General features: G+C 38.0%; 2 protein-coding genes across 4 annotated transcripts; one reads left to right on the top strand and one right to left on the bottom strand.

Annotated features, from left to right (window-relative positions):
• Positions 1–448: 448 nt before the first annotated feature.
• LOC129727308 (pancreatic lipase-related protein 2-like) lies at positions 449–14,834 on the bottom strand. Of its 2 annotated transcripts, none has more exons than XM_055685020.1 (3): positions 14,498–14,834; positions 1,595–2,359; positions 449–584 (listed from the first exon to the last, which is right to left on the bottom strand). In XM_055685020.1, the coding sequence occupies exons 1-3, from the start codon at positions 14,629–14,631 to the stop codon at positions 488–490; spliced, it is 996 nt and encodes a 331-aa protein (XP_055540995.1). In that variant the 5' UTR covers positions 14,632–14,834; the 3' UTR covers positions 449–487. The 2 variants fall into 2 exon arrangements, with proteins under 2 accessions (XP_055540995.1, XP_055540996.1); XM_055685021.1 differs by having other exon boundaries at positions 14,488–14,628.
• A 3,681-nt stretch (positions 14,835–18,515) lies between these two features.
• On the top strand, positions 18,516–21,834 carry LOC129727307 (glycerate kinase). Of its 2 annotated transcripts, XM_055685019.1 has the most exons (3): positions 18,516–18,653; positions 18,718–19,026; positions 19,075–21,834. In XM_055685019.1, exons 2-3 carry the CDS (start codon positions 18,747–18,749, stop codon positions 20,277–20,279), a joined length of 1,485 nt encoding a protein of 494 aa, XP_055540994.1. In that variant the 5' UTR covers positions 18,516–18,653; positions 18,718–18,746; the 3' UTR covers positions 20,280–21,834. The 2 variants fall into 2 exon arrangements, with proteins under 2 accessions (XP_055540994.1, XP_055540993.1); XM_055685018.1 differs by having other exon boundaries at positions 18,718–21,832.
• Positions 21,835–21,851: the final 17 nt, after the last annotated feature.

Genomic DNA, 21,851 nt, shown 5'->3' on the forward strand with positions numbered 1-21,851 from the left:
CTGTAATTGCCCTGCTATTATGGCAATGCCTTAGCTGCAATGCCCTCTTCGTCCACAAAGTAATCAGCAATTACTGCAGACGAAATCACACCGCACAAACTATGGCCAGCATGAACCTGTGCGTCGGATGTCCCTGGTTTATAATCGACTCAACGATGATTTTAGTTTCTAGTATATTTAATTGATTGATGTGTAATGTTTGTTTTGACATTATTTGTGTTATCTGTATCGAACTATTTAAATATCTCTGTATATGTTTAATAGATACTGTTTTTGCTGCCTTGCCAGTCACCCTACAGTGTCTTTTAAGGTGCCTAGTCCATATATTAACTTATTCATTAATACTTCTAGTCGGATGGATTTAATTCAATAAAAAATAATGATTAACAGCGACAGCTAAGTGGCGCATTTTTGTCAATGGACAAATGGACATTCGGTATCTGATAAAATTCGTAATTAAACTGTTTCTTTTTTATTTTTCTGTAATTTACGATGGAGCTACAAAATCCAGTCTTCGGCTGAAATCTTTCCCCTGGGCATAAGGCGCCTGCGAATTTGCATTCAAAAAATATAAGCCACGTGTTCTGAAAATAATTAAATAACATGTACAATCTGCCATAACAATTCATTTGCATAAAAATATAAACGTTTGCATGCTGTACGATTTAAATTAGTTGGCTATAAATATCACAGCGGTTAGTTTTTAAAGCGCATTGCATGCATACATGACCAATCTGCGCCCAAGTGGCGTTACAGAATATATAAACATCGCGCCAACCGACCGACCAACCAGGAACAGTTTTCCATCGATGTCTTATTATCTATTACCTCGAGCATGGTGAGGATGAAGACAGTGCAAATGATATAAAACAGAATTGCAAATTAGCCTGTATGTGCCGCAGTATTGTACCAGTGATCCCATTTAACAACAGTAATTGAAATAAAAGGTGTTGAGAGTAACGCTGTTACATTACGCAGTTTCATAACAACGTTCACCAATATGCTTTCGCACTGATCGTGTAGATATAGATGCATATCCCGCATAAATTGGTGATCGTGAGTTGCAATTCATTAGATTGCTTTCTTCATACAATTGCTTGTGCATTAAGATGTTTATATACTCTCATAAACAAACTTTGTTGGTAGAAAGTGTTACTTTATGAAAATTTTAAGTTTAGAATATAATTAATAAAAGCAACGAAATAAATGAATTTTAACGTGAACCTATGTTGCGGAAATAAGTTATAATCTCGAACACACAATATTCAGCTTCCTGGATATAAAAATTTCCCGTGAACCAATGTGGTTACCTTTTTGGACTGTTCACTCAAGCGATAAAAGAGATAAAGAATAAACGCTAGGAAGTACGAACGCTCGATGGAAAGCGATACCACCACCAGCTGGAGCATAATTTCCCACCACCGAGTATTGTTTGGATGCTGCAGACCTGAACTAATGCGTTCCGATAATCATACTACTATGACATCGCTCAGGTCTATCCAACGTCCGTTCACTAACCGCTGCGAAGACGCAAAGCCAATCCCATTAGAGTAAAACAAGAAATGTAGAGGAAAAAACCAGCTTAGTTACTTACGTGTTTGGAGTATGTGCGCCCATAAGGGCAATCATGCTCTGTTCGTCGACTCGGCACATTCCCAGCATGTAGAGATACCAGTGGGCACACCTGTACCCGTAGAAACCCGCTTCCGTGGCGATTGATTCCGCGTAATATTCCGGCGCTCGGTTGTGATTACACTCTCCGGTTGTCATCGTCGTTTGCTGGCTGCACCCTGGCTGTTCCACGCCACCGTTAATGTAAAAATCTGTGTGGCCACTGGGGTGAAGGATACCTCTCGCAAATACGTCCGTGTGAATAACTTGCACAAATTCCGCGTCCGACTGGTCCAGTTTAAATTCGCTTGGCGCAGTGATGAAGAGTGGCTTGGCTGGATCTAAGCCAGTTATTCGTTGCAGTTTACCCGCTCGAAGATAATTGCCAATCATGCCGGAAGTCTGACCTCCGAGGCTGAACCCCACAACGTGAATGTCACTTAGGGTGAACATCCGGCGCTCGATCATATAGTCTAATAGCTGGGCAGTACAGTTCGCGACCGTGGGGAGATTTCGCACGGCCTGGTAGTAGCATGGTTCTAGCGCCAGAGGGTTGTAGTCCAAGGAAACAATATTATATTCGCCGTCGGCCAAATATGCCGGACGGATCGACGTGTTAGGTGCATAGTCTCGGTGCCCAGTATAACCGTGAATCAAAACTATCAATGGACGGCCAGGAATGAACGGGGCACGATCGATTGTATCGGGTTCAAACATATTGAGGTTTGTCGGGTTGTCCTCGGTATCTCTAAGTTTAGATAATAGAAAAAAATATATGCAGCATGGATTTTAGTTGGTTTTATCAGGGGCGTTATATTAACTATGTTCGCATTTTTTCAAGTAACCTTACAAAATAGCTAATTTTATTGAACTCCTTTTCAGGTTTTCATCGGTAATAGTTCTAAATATATGACTTAGGACTCTGAAAAAAAATGATTCTAAGAATAAATCTTGAAAAACTGACGAAATGTAACGTGAATGTAATTGATTAACTCCGAAAGTGATTAATGAAAAAAAAGAAAAAAAAAGAATGCAAATAAACAGCTCGAATAGCAACACCAGAATACTGCTTTTCATCAAAGTACAATTCATATTACTAATGTTTTCAGTCATGTAAATTCAGCCGAATTTCTCTCATTCCACTGAACGCGTAGCGCAGTTAGTGAAAGACTTTCAGTCGTTGGGCTAACTGTCGAAGTTGCAAATCGCTCAAGGAGCATACCGGTTGTACGAATATGTTATTGCTACATGTTGGGGAAAACATAAATAAATCACTGTTTTATTCGCCGTGCTATATTTTGAGTCGCTGGACAAATATTCAGTTGAACACTTATGTTTAAAACTCAGTTCTGAATATATTTTCCATCCGGGAATTGGGGAGGTTGCTGAACGTAATCGGTAAAAAATGGCGTAATCGGTAAAAAATGGCGAAAAGTGATATAAAGTCGGAACAACGAGATGCGATAATTCACAGTTTGGTAAAAATACAAAAGTAACTTAACACAATTTGGTCAACACAGGTGCACTCCAAAAGCTTAAACCGAAGAAAAAGAAAAATGATAGCTATTCAACCATTCCATTGAATTTTGGTGTCCCTAGCCATTACCGTTTTTTTTTTCAGAGACTTTTCTCGTAAACATAACGCAAAGGTGACGAACACGGCGAGCAATTTCCATATGAAACTCTCACGTTAGTTGACGCGTTTTGGTAATGACTAGGGGCACCCAAAATCATAAGAGTGGTTGAATAGCTATAATCTCTCATTTTTTTCTGGTTTGAACTCCTGGAATGCAAGATTTTTTTGACAATTTGAAATTTTTTTGACAATTTGAAAAATGATGGTGAGATTATGTGAAATGTTTATAATAAATATTGGCACCCAAAATAATGATCTCTGAAGATGTAAATTAATGCGAAAACCAGGAATTCAATAGGGAGGTTAAGGGGGGACCCTACTCTAGAAGGTCGAAAAATCATGAATTTTCATATTTTTTTTTGGCTGTCTAGAGTAAAGTGAAGTGTTTGGCTGTTTTGGCTATTGATTAAGGTATATTTGAAGATGTATTTTCCATGTCGTGAATGTAAATATAGTGAGCATTACACTGTTGGCAGCTGGGAACGTGGATGCTCTCTCTAAATCAGTAGCTAACTGGTGGTAAGTTTTTCTCAGCTTCTAGTAGACCGATCGAGCTGAAATTTTTTTTCAGTATATAGAAACATATTATCTTTCTTGTTACGTAGCCGTTTTTGAAAATTCCAAAATTCGCCAAAATGGCGGCCATTTTAGTTAAAAAAATTGTTTTTTTTCATGAAAAATCACTATTTAAAAAATCATAAAACATTGGAAAACTCAGATATCAAAAAACGGCTACGTAACAAGTTAGATAATCCATTTTTACATGTTAAAAAAAAAATTCAGCAAAATCGGTTCAGTAGATGCTGAGAAAAATTTACCACCATTTGAAAAAACATGGTTTCGAGAAAAACACTGCCAACAGCGCAATACTCAATATATTTGCACCCACGGTACACAAAATACATCTTCAAATATACCTTGATCCATAGCCGAAATGCCCGAACACCTCACCTTTCTCTCAACATCCGAAAAAAATATCACGAAAATTCAACTTTCCAGAGTAGGGTCCCCCCTTAACATAGGCACCGAAACCGTAGCATTATTGGAGGGGGGGAGGGGGGTGTCAAGTAATCGAAAATATCTGATTCATCAAATTTTAAAGAAATTCTAGAAATATATAGCTGACTCATATATAAATGACTCAGACTTGACGTTAAGTGATTGGAATGGCAGTTTTGATAATAACTATCATAGACCACAACTTTGCAAAATGGCGTGGGGGTTGTGAAGCTTAAAAATAACCAATAAACTAATGTAGTTCACACGCAACGTTCGTCTCCATATCTAAAAACAATACGCAGCGCAGTTCAATATTTTTTTTACATTCTTCCATAATACCACATCCGCAACCCCACCTACTTCTGGCGTTAGTCCCTTCCAGAGGTATTTAAGACAACCGCACGGCTTATTTCATCACATTCATTTGTCCGTTGACTGGTGCGCGATTTGGGTGTAGATTATATTTTAAAATTGGTTCCAGTTCACATTTATTCTTCGTGTTTCTCGTGCTTACGTTCCTACCACGTGAGAGGAAAACGTAATATAAAAGCACAGCCAGGCTGATAACGCCACGGCCGGTATCCTTGGATTATGCGGGTTGGTACAGAAGTACCTATCGATCTGGTGGGTACAATGTACCTTAATGCGGAAGTGTTGGGATTGGCGGGAAACGCTGCTAGAGATAATAAAACGAGAACCATCCTGTCAGTGGCAATTCGCAGCGGGGGCCTAGTGTGGTTGGTAACGTCTCCGCCAAGCACGCTCGACGCCTGGGTTCGTATCCCACCGCCGACATAGGTGTCGATGGTTGTGAGGTGGCGTGATCCACTCACAACCAACCCAACTGGTCTAGATTCAATCTTAGCCGACACCGGGAGATTTTCTGAGGCGAAAAATCTCTGGGATCACGCCTTCCATCGCATGAGGAAGTAAAGCCGTTGGCGCCGGTCCGTTAATAAACGGGTCGTGAGTTAGGGTCCTGGGAGTGGAGTCGCCTCCCTGGGTGTCGGTGATTGGCCACAACAGTGGCGGAACTAGACCGACGGAAAATAAGCGAGAATAAAAAAAAAAAAAAAAAAGTGGCAATTCGCAACAACAAGAAACTGAACGAGCTTCCATCCAGTGTCACTAATTGCCCAGGGAAAAAAATGTTTTTTCGAATATCCAAGCTCCCAAGTACAGGTCGGACTCGATTATATATGATTCGATTGTATATAATTTTAGACTCGATTATATATAGAATAGGCTGTCCCAAAAAAACCGATGTTGAAAAAGTCATGGTGCTCAGCCCTAAATTGAAAGATAATGTTATTTACAGCTTTTTTGTAGAACATTTCTTCTTTCTAAGCTACAAAACCACTTCTTTGCACTTATTTCAAATCTGTTCTATTCCTACATTTTTCCATATACTTTTGTACTTTTGTGGGATCGTTTTTGAATATTTTGCATGGTTTAGTTCAGCATCGCATTCAAATATTTGATTTGCAAAGCCCATTGAACATCACAAAAAAGTGAACTTTTCTCATAATTTTTAGATAAAACCCTTCAAAACACATAATATTTTTTTTGATCAAGAACTGAAATTTATTAAAATGCATTGTTTTCCATTACATAAAAAATGCCAATATATCAGCCCCCTGATAAGATATCAAGGATATTTTTTTCATGTAAATTTTTGTCATAAATCCTGCTTCGCAGTAAAAATTTCAGTTGTTGATCAAAAATTTTTTTTATTTGTGTTTTGAAGGGAAATATCTTAAAATTAGAAGAAAAAATAATTTTTCTGTTATGTTCAATGGGCTCTGGGAGTCAAAAAACTGAATATAATGCTGAACTGAACCCCACAAAAATGAAAAAATATATGGAAAAATTTAGAAATCGAACAGAACTGGTAAAGTGAAAATGAGTGGGTTTGTAGCATTTTTTCATAAATCACGTTCGGGCGACCTAATAACATTTTTTTGGAAAGTCGATATGCTCTATAAAAATGCTATAAATAACATTATCTTTCAATTTAGGGCTGAGCATCTCGACTTTTTCAACATCGATTCCTAAAATAGAAGCAAAAAAAAAATTGTTTTGAATTTTTATATATGGCTTATCTAGGGCTTATACAGTCATACCTCGATATAAAGCAACTTTATTTTTATTTTCGTTACGTTATATCGAGTTACGTTATATCGAAGCAAAAATATTTTTTCTTTAATTTATGCAAGAATGTTAATGGTTACTCAAATATGCGCGAGAACCCATTTTCTATCACCTATCAGCAGTGGTGGGCACCATTCCGCTAATTCGCTAATTCGCTAATTTCTGAGCTGGTTAGCGAAACTGTTAGCGTCGCTAAAATTTTGGCCTTCGAAACGCTAATTCGCTAAATTTTGTAGAGTAGCGACAATAGAAATATATAGAAAAACTGTGAATCGCTGATGGCGTACGTAAATTGCTTCGAAAGATGAACATACTTTGATGCGAAAGTTATTTTTGTCATTTTTTTACCCTAGAATGGAGTTCCAGTTATCGTACAAGCCACAGGAGCATTTTGAAGAACAAGCACAAGGTCTAGATTGAATTTGCGGCACACCAAGAACTTTGGTAAATTGCAATGCGCTTGAAATTATGACAACTTTGGTTTTACTTTTTTCGATTCAGATAACAATTGAATTTTTATGAAAACATTCCTAAGAGTATCTATTTTCAATGCAAGCTAAATAACTTTTGTTATTCTTGTTTTTACAAATTCAAATATGAATACCGTTTCGTGAACCTCTTACTGTAAATAGCTTTAAAAAATAATTGTTTTCGTTTGTTTAACCAAAGCAGATCAAAGTGGTCCAAATCTGACAAAACACGAGCAATAAATATAGCGATTTGACTTTTTACATATTAAAAAGTTAGCGATTAGCGATTAGCGAAAGTTCCGCTAATGTGGGTTTAGCGTTTAGCGTTTAGCGATCATCGAGCTAAATTTTCCGGTTAGCGACTTACCGATTAGCGTCACTAAATTTTCGGTTAGCGGTGCCCACCACTGCCTATCAGTATTTTTAAACCTTTCTTATGCCCATTTAGAAATGTTTTCAGGAGCAAAAAAATTTTTTTTTTTCAATTGATACACAGGTTACTCAAAGATGCGTGAAAACCTATTTCCCATCACCTATAAGTAATTTTAAACCATTTTTATGCTCATTTAGGACAATTTTCAACAAGCAAAAAAATTTTTTTTAATTGATGCAAGACTGTTGACGGTTACTCGAAGATGCGCGAAAACCTATTTCCCATCACCTATCAGTATTTTTCAACCTTTCCTATGCCCATTTAGAGAAAATTTCAACAAGCAAAAAAAAAATTTTCTAATTGATGAAGACTGTGAATTGTTACTGAAGGATGCGTGGAAACCTTTTTTCTATCACCTATTAGTATTTTTAAACCTTTCTTATGCCCATTTAGGACAATTTTCGCATTATTTTCATTAATTTTAAAACTTACTATAAACATTTTTTTGAAGCAATTTATACCCCGAAAACAGTTGCTGTATCATTTATTTTCAATTTCAATATATTTTCAAAGTTACGTTATATCGAGGTAAAAGTTACGTTATATCGAGTTACGTTATATCGAGGTTGCCTTATATCGAGGTTGCCTTATATCGAGGTATGACTGTATGTCGTAAGAAGATATCCATAAAATACGTTACAAAGAATGAAATATATATAAAATTTAAAAAAAAAACATTTAAAAAAATTAATAAAAAAGTAAAAATATCTAATGAATATAATTTCAAACACACAAAAAGAAAATAAAAAAAAAATATAAAAAAAAATTAAGAACTATAAAAAAAAATATTTTTTTTTGAATTTTGAGAAATTAAATAACGACGAGTTTACAAGTCAAGAATTTACACTGATCAAAATTTTTCTTTACATTTGGTTGCAATTCAAGATAAACTTTTCAAAAGGTCCTATCTGCTTTCATCGTTTTTCCGGAGCATCTTTTCTTTTTGGTAATGGTTCAGCTTTAGTAACTCCCCCAAGCGTGGTTTTCGTTCAGAAGGCTAGAGTGCTCCCTCCGCTATCTACTTGTGCAAATAGCGTGCAATCATAGGTGTTTAATAAGTTGTGGTGATTGAATGAAAGTGATCGATCAAAAAAAACGATCAATGCAGAAAGGACTTTTTGAAATGTTTCTCTAGAATTACATCAGAAATAACTATAAGATACATATTTTCTTTGTAAGAAATGTTTTTTTCTGACTTTTAGGGGGATGAGTCAAAAATAAAATTCTTCTTATATATTCGAAAGCAACAAATCATTTATGTAAAATAAATGGAAATATTTTTTTTTCTCTGATTCGATTATATTTAAAATTCGATTAGGGACCATCCACATACCACGTGGACAGATTTTTAACGATTTAGACCCCCCCCTCCCCCTCCGTGGACAACTGCCCATATAAATTCTAAAAAAATTGTATGGACCGTGGAAATTACCCAAGACCCCCCCCCCCCCCCCAAGCTGTCCACGTGGTATGTGGATGGCCCCTTATATATAGTGAAAAAAAATCGGAGACTATATATAATCGAATCCGACCTGTAACACGCGTTGTTATAGAATAGTTGACGTCACCTATTCCATGACATCTCTATCACCAGAAAAGGGCAAAAATTGGAGGCTGCTATAGAACAAGTACCGATACTAGAGAAAGTATTACATAACTGCATGAAAGTAAGCTAACTTGATAGAATGAAGTAGCAATTTACAGCTCGAGTACTAACCTACGGCAAAGCGCAAATCTGTTGCTATGACAACTGCTAAACAGCGCATGCGCAAATGTGTTGTTATGCGTAATGCAACTAGATTGACAATCGTTTTTATCAGTGGCATAAATTGAAGATAGAAAATAATATTCAACATTGAAAAATGAGTTTGCTTTTGTCGTTTGAGTATTAAAGATGTTTTCGTATAGTAAAACTAGAAAGTGTGGTTAGATATACGATAACAAAAGTTGGAGTGATATTGGTTACACTGCAAGCGTTTTGTTTATCATCTGATGGCGCATTCTGACCCGCTCTGAACAAATATAGAAATCGTTCAAATAAGTAAAATATTTATTTGATCAAGTAATTTTAGGTTGGCTGCTGAATACTTCTACTTGTCCTAAGGAAAAGACCTTTACAGGTACGTAGTGTTGTTATTAGATGATGTAATGTCTCATGAAAAGACGAAGTGAGGATATTGTTTTTGTTGAACTCATCTAAATTGAAAACATCTCCAAAACCAGCAAAAACGAGCTTGTTTTAGAAATGCGCTTGTAGTACACTTATATGACTACTTACATTGTAACTTACTTTCTAACATGTTTTGTGTGTTACTCGGGCTGGTCTGCTATCGATGAAAACAAAAAAATAAGGATTATTCGATTGATTCACAGCTTTGTAGGAAATTAACTCATCCGTCACATTAGGGACGATCACTTGCTTTCAATTGAAGCAGTTAATGAGTTCTTCACATTTCAGTACTATACAGTACACGTAAGGTTACTATTCATAACTGTTCAGTAACCTGCATTACTTACAATCAAGGAAATAACTCGGAACATTCGGCATGGACCTAGGTAACAAAAAACGGACCAGGAGTGGAGACTCGGTATATCGAACTGCAGGTGACTTAATTTAGTGGGGGGTTAGCGTGCTGCTCAAGCAGTTAGAACCTCGCAAATTCGGGATTGTGGCTCTGCAAGAGATCTGTCGCTAAGGAAAGAGGGTGTGGAGAGCCCGCGGCGACAAGACCTAGTTCTACCGAAGCGGTTGTGAAACCAACGAGCTGAGAACGGGTTTTTATGTGCTGGACATAATGCAGGATCGCGTAATCAACTGGAAGGCGATTAACGAGGGAATGTGTTCGTTGAGGATTAAAGGTCGTTGCTTCAACTACAACATAATTAACGTGTACGTGTACGAAAATAGACCTGACGACAAAAAAATTGTTTTATGCGCAGTTGGAGGCAACATACGACAGCTGCTCGCCACGGGACATCAAGATCGTCGTCGGGAATTTGACCGCTCAGGTTAACAGGTTAGTGATGTAGAAACCGATAAGCTTCATTTGGGGTGCAGATAACGCCCCAGACAACCATTTAGTAACATTACATGTACGCTTAGAACTAGCTATGGTGTTTCATATACGATGAGGCCGTCCTCCTCGATCAAACATCCGGTAGTTGCAAAACCCGCTGGCTGCCGAAAGCTACGCGTGTATACTTGACGAGGCTCTACCTTTTACGGACACGGTGCTCCCATAGACCGTTATTATCAAACAAAAATTCCATCAAAACGGTGAACGCCAATTTGTTTGTTATGATGTCCTTCATCTCTGGATAAATTTTTGAAAACATCGTTGGTAGCATTTTTGAGCTATATCTGTTTTATGTTAAAAGGGCCAATATGCTTAGAAAATTCATACACACTGGACCAGTTATTGTTTTTTTGTCTCTCAGATTTCAATGGTACTTTGTAGGTATAGTTATTTTGCCAACCTATAAGCAATTTGCATAACCAAACAACAAGTCTTAGCTTGTAAAAGGGCGTAACTTCGTTATTTCAATATAAATTATATTAGTGAGAGGTCGCTCAACCGATTAAACTTATTATACACATAAACAATAAACGGTAAATAGCTAGATCCTTTTCAACTCAGTTTTTCGGTTGCAGAATTCGACTGCTTATACCGAAGATAAGGTTGAAATGAAACCAATATCCAAAAATATAACATTTACCTATGCCACTGTGATACCGCCAAATAATTTGCATGGATATTCACCTCGAATTTGAGAATACACGTTTACAAATTGGCATAATGATCCAGTTTGATACTGTAAAGTTTATAAAGAATAAATTCATCCTTGCTGCACCCCCTTCCTGCCCACGCTAATGAGATAGACAAAATCTGTTGTTTTAGGATCTCTACGTAACGAAATTAATAATCCGATTATAAATTTATAAATGATGACATTATTCATACTCCTCTCCTTCTACTACTTTACTACGCCACTGAGATATAGCAAAGTCTCAGATTACACAGTAATGTCGTGAAACCCCGCCTCACACCCAAAAACCTTTGTATACAAAATTTGCACAGCTATCGCGGAGGACGTTTTCAAGTTTACAGAGTACAGAGCCGTCGCAACGGAAAGGCCGTAACCGCGTCATTCGATGAGGTAACCTTGAGTCGACCAAATGACTGGTTTGAAGGGGAATGCCAACAGGGGATTGAAAAAAAAGGAGAGTAATTCGCTGGTTAAATTCCAGGATTTGGTGGATGAGAGACAACTGGACTACTCTCCCGTTTATCTCTTTAAGCAAAAGAATTCGTAGAGCAGTATCAAGCGGGCTTTCCGAAGCACGCGCTAACGCGGGTCAAATCTTCAATCACATCATGTCTTTGTGGACTTCAAGACAGCGTATGATATAGTTGATCGGGGCCATCTTTGGCAAATAATGTACGACTACGGGTTTCCAGATAAACTATCACAACTTGTCAAAGTTTCCTTAGACCAAATGAGGTGTCAATGAGTTACGCACCGTGCTGGAGGTGCTTTATTTATTTTTTGTTTACTGGTGAGTTTACATTCTGTGTCTCGGTGCCCACGGACGCTTTCGCATTCCTTTTTCGCTGTTTTTTTTACATTGATTTCACAGTGTATCGTTCGAACAGTCCGATCCCCTCCAACCCCTCCCGAGCAGGGTTGATATTTGTTGACACTCTTGAGTGAAAGTCAAAAAAAGCATCCATAAACGTTATTTTTTTACAATCCTTTCAGAGTTCTCCCTTCCCCCTTTTTGCATGGAAGTGAACTGTCAAAACACCTCATCATATTTTATGTGACGAAAACAAGACAACAAAATCAGTTTATCAGTTAACGAAGATTGTCAAGGCATCGGTCAGTGTCAATGAAAAAGTGTTTCGGTGAGGTTCATTTTGGTTGAGTGGACTGTTTGTTTTTCTTTTTCGCTTTGAAGTGAAGATCATTTGGTTGGATTTGTCGTCAAATTTTATTCCGTAACCGTAAACGATGCGCGCGATCTATTCCATATGAGTATAACAGCACGTTACTAGGACGAAAATCTAGTGTATCTGAAAGAGTGCTGCGATCATTGGAAGTGAAAATTGAAAATGATTGGCTGTAATTTTCGAAAAATTTTGCTGGGGAAAATGACTTTTATCAGCACTGCTCCGGAGCTCCCGGAGGGTTGAGAGAACGAGATAGACTGTTCTGCACGTTGGCCAACATTGCTCTTGAGGATTCAACCAAACGTGCGGGTGTCGGAACGAGTGTCACAAAGGTATTTAACTCGTAAGCTTCGCAGACGACTTTAACGATATTAAAAGAAACTTCGCGACGACGGAGCGCCATCCATGCGCACTGGACGTATTTGAACGAAAAGTATAAGTTTTAGGCACCCGAAAAGTATAAAAGTATGAACCACGAGCTGCAGGCACTACTTGGAGAGAATTCTATTGTGCACTTGACGATGGGCCGGGCATGTCGCAAGGATGCCTAGTGGAAGTGCGATAAAATCGGTTCTCTTCTAAGACCCACCACCCCGGCAGCAGAAACAGAGGGGCTCAACGTGCATGTTGGCTTGGTCAGGTTGGAGCGAACCTGCGAGAATGGAGACGCCTAGGAAATAATTGACAACGATTATCCCAGAACCAAGTGGAGTGGAGAAAATTATTTGATACGGCAAGAAATACCAGGGCTCTAGACTGCTGAAGTAAGTAAGTAAATAACTATATACAAGATTTCCACGTATTCTGAATGAAGATCTGGCTTCCCTGGTATACATGTTTTTTTTTTTTCAAAATTAAAAAAAAAAATCCGCCTAGACTTTTTTTTATTCTCGCTTATGTACCGTCGGTCTAGTTCCACCACTGTTTTTGTGCCAATCACCGACGCCCACGGAGGCGACTCCACACCCAGGACCCTAACTCACGACCCGTTGATTAACGGACCGGCGCCAACGGCTTTACTTCCTCATGCGATGGAAGGCGTGATCCCAGAGATTTTTCGCCTCAGAAAATCTCCCGGTGTCGGCTAGGATTGAATCTAGACCAGTTGGGTTGTTTGTGAGTGGATCACGCCACCTCACAACCATCGACGCCTATGTCGGCGGTGGGATTCGAACCCAGGCGTCGAGCGTGGTTGACGGAGACGTTACCAACCACACTAGGCCCCCGCTCCAGGCGTTGGTTGACGGAGACGTCACTAACCACGCTAGGCCCTCGCCTATTTCTCGCAGATATTATTTGTCGAAGAAACACGAACTGAACAGTGAAAAAGCGGTGATGTAACCTTTATTTTAATAGTTTTCTGTGAATTAAACTTCGTCTTTCTCCCTGCTATTACTTCTTACTGAGAATATGGGAGCCAACAGTTACAGTTACAAGCACTTCCTCCAATTATAGCACAACACAAAAACATATTGATATATCTCACTCATCAGCTGTCAACTTATCAACACATGATCATACAAACGTTTTTATCTTTTTCATAAGCACTTGCAAATGGATGAATTTACGAATTACAGAAAGGTAAGATTCATCCCTTTTATACATATACTCTTATGTGTGATTATATTCAATTTGCATGTCATTAAAACATATTTAAACAATTTTACACTATGACTCCCTGACATTCTTTTTGGTCTTTTCGAAAAAACAGAGCTTTGGTATTTGTTTCGAAATTCGACCTTCTATTTATACGGAATGGATTTCTAAACAAACCGTTAGCGTACAGGGCAATCTCGAGGATAGTACACAGGGAGAGTGGAATTTTATTACAGTACAGTATTTCGAGACCAACCTGAAGCCAACATTAAGTATGTAAAATTGTTTAATCAGAATAAATCTACATATACAAGGTGTAAGGGAGCTGACTTAAAATCCAATAAGGGGTGATAAGGGTCCTCTATCACCCTTTAAAGGATTTTAAGTCAGCTATCACAGTTCTTGTACTAGACCTCGTTAAAGGCTAACATAACCGAAAACTGAAAAACGAGAATATCTCTGCAGTAGTTAAATATTGGCCATATGCGTAGAGAGATTTTTTTCGTCAAATAGGGTCCTCTATCACTAGGATTTTAGGTGAGCTCCCTGACATTCTGTATTTAAAGCCTCATTAAATTCTGAGAAAATACCGCAAAAACTTGCACTTGACATATCTGAATAACAATTATAATAACACACCATGCCGCACCTTGTATACAGCCAAAAACTAACATTTTCATTGGGACACTTCTTCTCAGTTTCGAAACACTTAAGAAAATTCCAGTCCGCGCTTATCACGATTGATAATCCCAATATAACTCCAACGACACATGCTTGTAACATTGTTTGCTCTCCGTGGAAAGTCTAAGGCTTTCTGTTCTAACGTACGCTGGGATTTAACTTCATTTTCACATTGCACTTCATTTTATCTCTTATAACAATTGTATACAACTGTCAAACCACCTGTACCAATATGTATTGTCTGTCAGCACTTAGAACATTCTGAAAAATGACTCCCGCAACCGTTGGATCTTATATACTACGAAGCACTAAAAAAACTTGCAAAAAATAAAAAAAAACAACCAAGCTTTCTTCGTCCTGACGTTCCTCCGCATGCCACCCTCTACTGGTATTCGAGGCACCGCTATATGTCAGTCTTCTTATCATATCAACCGTTTTACCGCTTGGTGTCGCACCGAGCAAATGGCCTGAATGCACTTCTTTTAACAATGGCGATGATCGACTTCCGAAAACCCAGAGCGGCTGCAACAGCGAGAAACTTACCGGTTTCGGCGAAACGCGGTAATTGATGCCATCAGAATTATGGAAGATACTTAACTGGTACTGTTCGACGTTTTCGCACGGTTTGGTATGACGTTGAGGTAAGAAACATGTTCGAGAGAATGAAAGAATTTTGTGTTCTCCTTAGGTGGATTAGCTTCAGCAGGCGGGGTAGTAATTTCGCTTTTATGCAAATGAAGGCACTTACCGGTGATAATTTAGCAAGCCCTACATACCTTCCGAAAATACAAAATCATTAATTAACCGTAATTTCGACCGTATAAACAAAGCATGTACTAAATTGGGATTGGTGTTGATTTTTACTGATTTTGATTTTTAAAAACAAAGAGAGTGATGTATGAGATTTTTCTAGTAGTAGTACCTATGTGTTAATTTGTCACTGTCACTCTGCGTTACTTTTGTCGCAAACATACGGTGGTGCAATCACATACAGTTGCGTGACGTAACAATCGCATGAGTGTTGAACTTGACAAGTCATATCGGAATGATGAATTAACAGTGTTTTATCAGTCGGCGACAACCTAGAAACATTGTATGGTTGAATATTGTCTGGGAACAAACAACGGCAAACATTTGAAACCTTCTGGTTCAGGTTTTCCGCGGCAATAAGGAAAAACAGCAACTGATTAGCGGATCACTTTTAACATGCAAAGCGACGATATAGTTATTTTTCAATTAGAACTTATCGTATAGCTAAACTGGTAGCGGCGATACAATAAAGGAAGCAGGAAATTTAATAAGCGCTCAATCGCGGGTTGATAAATAGTTGTTTTGAATCAAAATAATTAAATAAGATATGAAAAAGAAATATACAGACATGTAATAGAAATAGATTGTCTTATTTCGTTAGGGTGAATTGCAGTAGAAGAGCAAAAATCATAACTGCAACATGATGACATCACTAAAAAAGGAGAAAATGTTCGTGAAAGTTTGTAGGCACTAGGGATACCATCCGTTTTGATTTAGCAGGACATGTCCTGATTGTGGGATCCTATTTGAGCGTCCTGATTTATTTTTCATATTTTAGCATTTGTCCTGATTTTCTTAAATACTCAATTTGGCAAATATATGTACACGTAAAAGTGCTAGCCTCAATCAACCAATGCAATGTATTCTCTCGGAAGGCACAACAATTTCTCTAACTTCGCAGAAAAAATGTGTGAAATGCATAACGCAACAGATTTATAATGAATGCATTGACAGGAATCGGATTCCGAAGCATTGGTTTGGGGCTAGGGGCTAGACACTATTGATATATTGCGAAATATTTCCAATATTCAATATTAAAAAGTATTTATCGTTTCATTTTTAGGCACCCTATATCATAGCTCATTGACGTTACATCAAGCGTTACATTATCGTTAGAGGGTGTCAATTGACAGATAAACGATAAGTATCAAAATATATCAACCAATATCGTGTAATATTATCAGAATATTTTGGATGAAAATAAAGGTGTCTAGCCCCTAGGTTTGGGGTGAACAATTAGTTTTGGGGCGTTCAAAAAATCATTTTCGTAAGCCGGTACATATAAACGATGAGACGTCCCCAAAAGCACGGTCTGCCATTTGCGCTGATTTTTGCCACAGAATTATCATTCAAGCGAATGACACAATTTTTTTAAAAATCACGTTTTGCTGTAAAAATTATGCACTTTCATCCAACACATAAAAATCAGAAATCCGTGAATAGCCAAACAACCCAATTGCAGTGTTATCACTACAATCCTTTTATTATTAACAGTCTCTTCCGCGCCGGATTTCGAATCTACGACGACTGGTATTTTAGGACCTCGAAACCAGCTAGGAGGTCTTAGGCTTAGATTAAAAGTGCCCTGATTTCTAACTCCGACCAGATGGTATCCCTAGTAAACACGGACTTAAAACAATTGTAACAATTTTTTCTCAACAGCATTTTATTGTCCGGAGGTAAGAAATTCGTGTAGGCGGAGAGTTGTTTGATCTTTTTCGTATTCTCATTAATTGCTCTCATTTCCAACAGCACAAACTCACTAAACGATAAGTCGGAAAAATTCTAACACCTAACAAACAAATCTCCTTGAACTGAAGATCTATAGATCATTGCATACTAAAATAACCTCACTTTTAGACAGTTCGGTGTTGTTACTATAGCGACAAGAATTTATTATGTCATATATATGAATAACTTAACTTATTGATCTATTATTGTGACATTCCTTACAAAAACTTAATTATTAGTTAGAAGCGAGCAACACTTCAATACAATTTTTGAGAAATATATCAATTTAATTTAATCAAGTAACATGTTTTTTGTTTTTGATGCCGACTTTTTTCTCAAAAAACTGAAATATATATGTATTTCAAAGTTACATTTTTTATCAAACGTAAATTGTAAAAATGAATTGAATTCATCTCACATCCTTAAAAATTAACAAAAATTAACATATATTGTCGTTTTCAAAATTCAGATACGGATTCAATCCGCAAACCATTCACAGATTCAAGTTAATTTTATTACTTTCGTCAAAAACATCCAGTTTTAAACATGTATTGGTAGAGTATTTTAGTATTTTTGAGCGGGGGCCTAGTGTGGTTGGTAACGTCTCCGTCAACCACGCTCGACGCCTGGGTTCGAATCCCACCGCCGACATAGGTGTCGATGGTTGTGAGGTGGCGTGATCCACTCACAACCAACCCAACTGGTCTAGATTCAATCCTAGCCGACACCGGGAGATTTTCTGAGGCGAAAAATCTCTGGGATCACGCCTTCCATCGCATGAGGAAGTAAAGCCGTTGGCGCCGGTCCGTTAATAAACGGGTCGTGAGTTAGGGTCCTGGGTGTGGAGTCGCCTCCCTGGGCGTCGGTGATTGGCCACAACAGTGGCGGAACTAGACCGACGGAAAATAAACGAGAATAAAAAAAAAAAAAATATTTTAGTATTTATTTGGAACATATACTGATACCAAATATTCCTCTTACAAACGGGTGGTCATGGGTTCGAAGCTAAGTAGAATCAGGCTATTCGATATCAAAGGACTCAAGTATGGGTTTATTCTCAGGTACCTCCACTAGAACAAGTTTCCCCAAGACTGAAAAACGTTTATCTAACTTGCTTGAAAACAATTTAGTTTTTTTTACCACAAAGTTCATCCAAGGAAAAGGGGCAGGTTTTAAAGAAATCGAATAATGCAGAGTAATTGATGTAAATTTAGTGGAATTTGAGATTAGCGAAAGTAATGGGCCTTTTTAATTATAAACCACCTACTTTTTTAAGGTAGTAATATTATTTTATAGCAATTGCTCGGATGTTACATAAATGCAAACAGATGGCGCTGCTCAGAGCTTTTGAAAAGCTTCGTTCGTTCGTGTTACGCTTTTTCACGATTCCACGTTACGTCAAATAGCAACGCAGTACACAGAAGATTTTTGCTGCACGGGCTGTTATTCGTCCGAAATAAACGTCGTAGTTACGTGTTCATGTTTAGGAAACGATAAAACTTTAGATACGAAATAATACGGTCGCTGATTATGGTGTTTTCGAATGAAATTCAAAAACTACCGAACTATCATATAAAACAAAGGTAAGTAAGAAATATTTATCATGAATCGCTCTGTTGTTTCATACTTTTAACATCAACATTCTAGTGTAAACAAACAAAAGCCACAAAAAATTAATGCAAACTTTCCTTCGTGGCGGTTCAAATTTGAATCCAACTGGATATCGACTAAACCACGTGATGGCATCGGCAGTGGAATCGACGCTCAAAATACTGTTTCTGGGTGCCGTAGATGCCGTTAAACCGAAAGCTCTGTTTGAGAGTTACCTCCGTAATAATACTCCGCTCTCAGAACAGCTACAAGTTCCCGATAAACGCTACCACCTGGTCGGTTTCGGCAAAGCGGTACTCGGAATGGCAGTTCATATGGAACGACTATTGGGCGATCGATTGAAAGGTGGGTTTATTAGCATTCCAGTTGGAACGACGGAGCGGTTTAAATTAGACAGAGATTTCCAGCTAAGCGATCCAACAAAACTGAAAGTATTTGAGTGCGCGAGAAATAATCTCCCTGATCGGGAAGCTGTTGATGCAGCCAAAATTATTAAGTCATTTGCCAAATGTCTGACCAAAGAGGATATTTTATGTGTACTGATTTCCGGAGGAGGATCGGCTCTACTGTCACTGCCGAAAGAACCGGTTTCGCTGCAAGAAAAACTGTTTATAATAAAACAGCTTGTGGCGGCTGGAGCATCCATTGATGAATTGAATACGATTCGGATTCAGCTTTCCGATGTGAAAGGCGGCAAACTGGCATTTGCTGCTAAGAATACTTCCGATTTGATAAGTTTTGTCATTTCTGATATTATCGGTGACCCGATTCCACTGATAGCGAGTGGACCTACAGCGAAAAATAATACTACGCGGCAAGCCGCTCTAGAAATTTTACAAAAATATGATTTAAACAAGAAACTGCCTTTAAATGTAAAACAAGTGCTCAATAGCTCCTTACCTGAACCAGATTTTGATATTAGGGAAAATATTCATCTTGTTGGCTCTAATCAAGTAGCTATTAAGAGTATAGTTCAGAATTGCCAAAATACTTCATTGACTGCCATAAAAATGTCTACAACTGTTGAAGGAAACGTAAAGGACATTTGTCGGGAGTATATTGAGTTAGCATCTCTGGTGATTCAGTTACAGCGAAAGCTGATCAATACTAGCGAATTTATATACAAGATGATGCAGTTCAAGACTATAGGCTGTAGTGATTTGCAGAGAAACAAAAAAATTGTGGATCACATTTTGGAGAACATCGAAAAGGATTTGCTACTGGTGTTTGGAGGGGAACCGACAGTGATTATAAAGGGTAGTGGCGTAGGTGGACGCAATCAGGAACTAGCGCTACTTTTTAGTCATGAATGCTTCGAACGTAGGGAACTGCTAGACCAGGTGCGGTTTTTATCGGCCGGCACCGATGGAATTGATGGGCCAACGGATGCCGCAGGAGCGATCGGCGGGGCTTGCGTGATCGAGTGTTATGAACAACAAGGTTTAACAAAACCGGTGGAGCAATTTATTGAGGAAAATGATTCCTATAATTTCTATCGAAATGTTAAAAATGGATTGTATCACATAGTAACTGGTCATACCGGTACCAACGTCATGGATATTCATCTGTTGTATATTCCAAAGGACAAAAGGAAATAGATTGTGATAAATAGAGTGAAATCAATTAAACACTATGAAGATATATTGAGTAGGAAATGTATTTTGTTTTTCAGAGATGGCTGAACCGATTTTCATAAAATCAGTGTCAAATGGAAGGTCTAGTTGCCCCATAAGACCCTATTGATTTGTTTTGCAATCGGACTATTAATTTGCCTGTTATGTTTGAAAATGTGAAATCCAGCTATGAAAAGGAACATTTTCCAAAGACTACTTGAACTCACTCACTTTTCTCAGAGATGGCCGACCCGATTTCCACAAAATTAGTGTCAATTAATAAGTCTAGCTGCCTCATAACACCCTATTGAATTTGACTGTAATCGGACTGTAACTTCGTCTGTAAAATACCAAAATGTGAAAATCACGAAACTTCATTATCTCAAAAACTACACAACCGATTTGATCAATATTATTATCAGATGAGCGGGCTAGTTAAGGGTTAACTGATGAATTATGATTGAACACGTAGTTTCAAAGTTTGGCTGCCCTATACGTTCCCATTCCATTTGATTATAATTGAACATAAGCCACCGTTATGTATTAAATTGTTAATAAAACAATGAAAGTCTATTATTTCACATGACTTATTTAAACATAACTAGTGTCATACGAACGAGTCATCTCTCAAACTTACAAATAACAAACTTCATAACAATTTAATATATGGCTCACAGGTTATGGAAAAAAAAGAAGACTATTTAAAACTATACCTGCTTTGATTGATATATTTATGTGGCCTCAACATAATTTAAATGTGGTTTTGTACTATTTGAACGTTCCAAAGTCATTGATTCAATATGTATCACCCTATAGTCAAAAGTTTGTAACCTCAAAACCCAGCGTTCGATTCGCGCGCACGGCTTGGAGCGGATTGCAAACAAAAAAGCTAATGCTTTGCAATCTGTCAGGATATCGAACGATCTCCCTAGTAAATAAAACTGAAAACGTTCCACTGCCCAGACTATAGCCAGCGCCTCCTTTTCAGTCTGGCAGTATCTACGCTCAGGTCAACGATTTGGAGGCAAAACTTACTACACGATGCTCGTTATGCTGGTTGAACAGGACTAGTATTGCCCCTAGCCCATGCGGACTTGCGTCAGTAATGACAGCTGTTCGGTCTGCTAATCTATAGAATCCTAGATTTTGAACATTGCTCGAAGCCGATTTGATCTTGTTGAAAGCATCGTTTTGTTCCTTTGACCATTCGAATTTGACATCTTTTGCTAACAATTTTCGTAGTGGTTGATCTATAGTTGCTTAATTCGGTATGAACTTGTTCATGTAGTTGGCTAAGCCGAGGAAGCTGCGGAGCTCCTGATCATTTTAGGTTCACGGAACGATAACAAAGCTAACATCTTCGTATCTGAAGGTCGGATCCCTGTTCTGGAGATTCTGTGTCCCAGGAAATCCAATTCGGTAACACGAAACAGACATTTCTCCCAGTTGAGAGCCACATTTCGATTTTTCAAACGAGACAACACCTGCAACAATTCATACTTCGTAAGGATTTTTTGAGTTATAAATAAAACTAGTGATAGTGGAATAATTTAAGCC

Source organism: Wyeomyia smithii, chromosome 3, assembly GCF_029784165.1.
Source record: "Wyeomyia smithii strain HCP4-BCI-WySm-NY-G18 chromosome 3, ASM2978416v1, whole genome shotgun sequence".
Lineage (NCBI taxonomy): Eukaryota > Metazoa > Arthropoda > Insecta > Diptera > Culicidae > Wyeomyia > Wyeomyia smithii.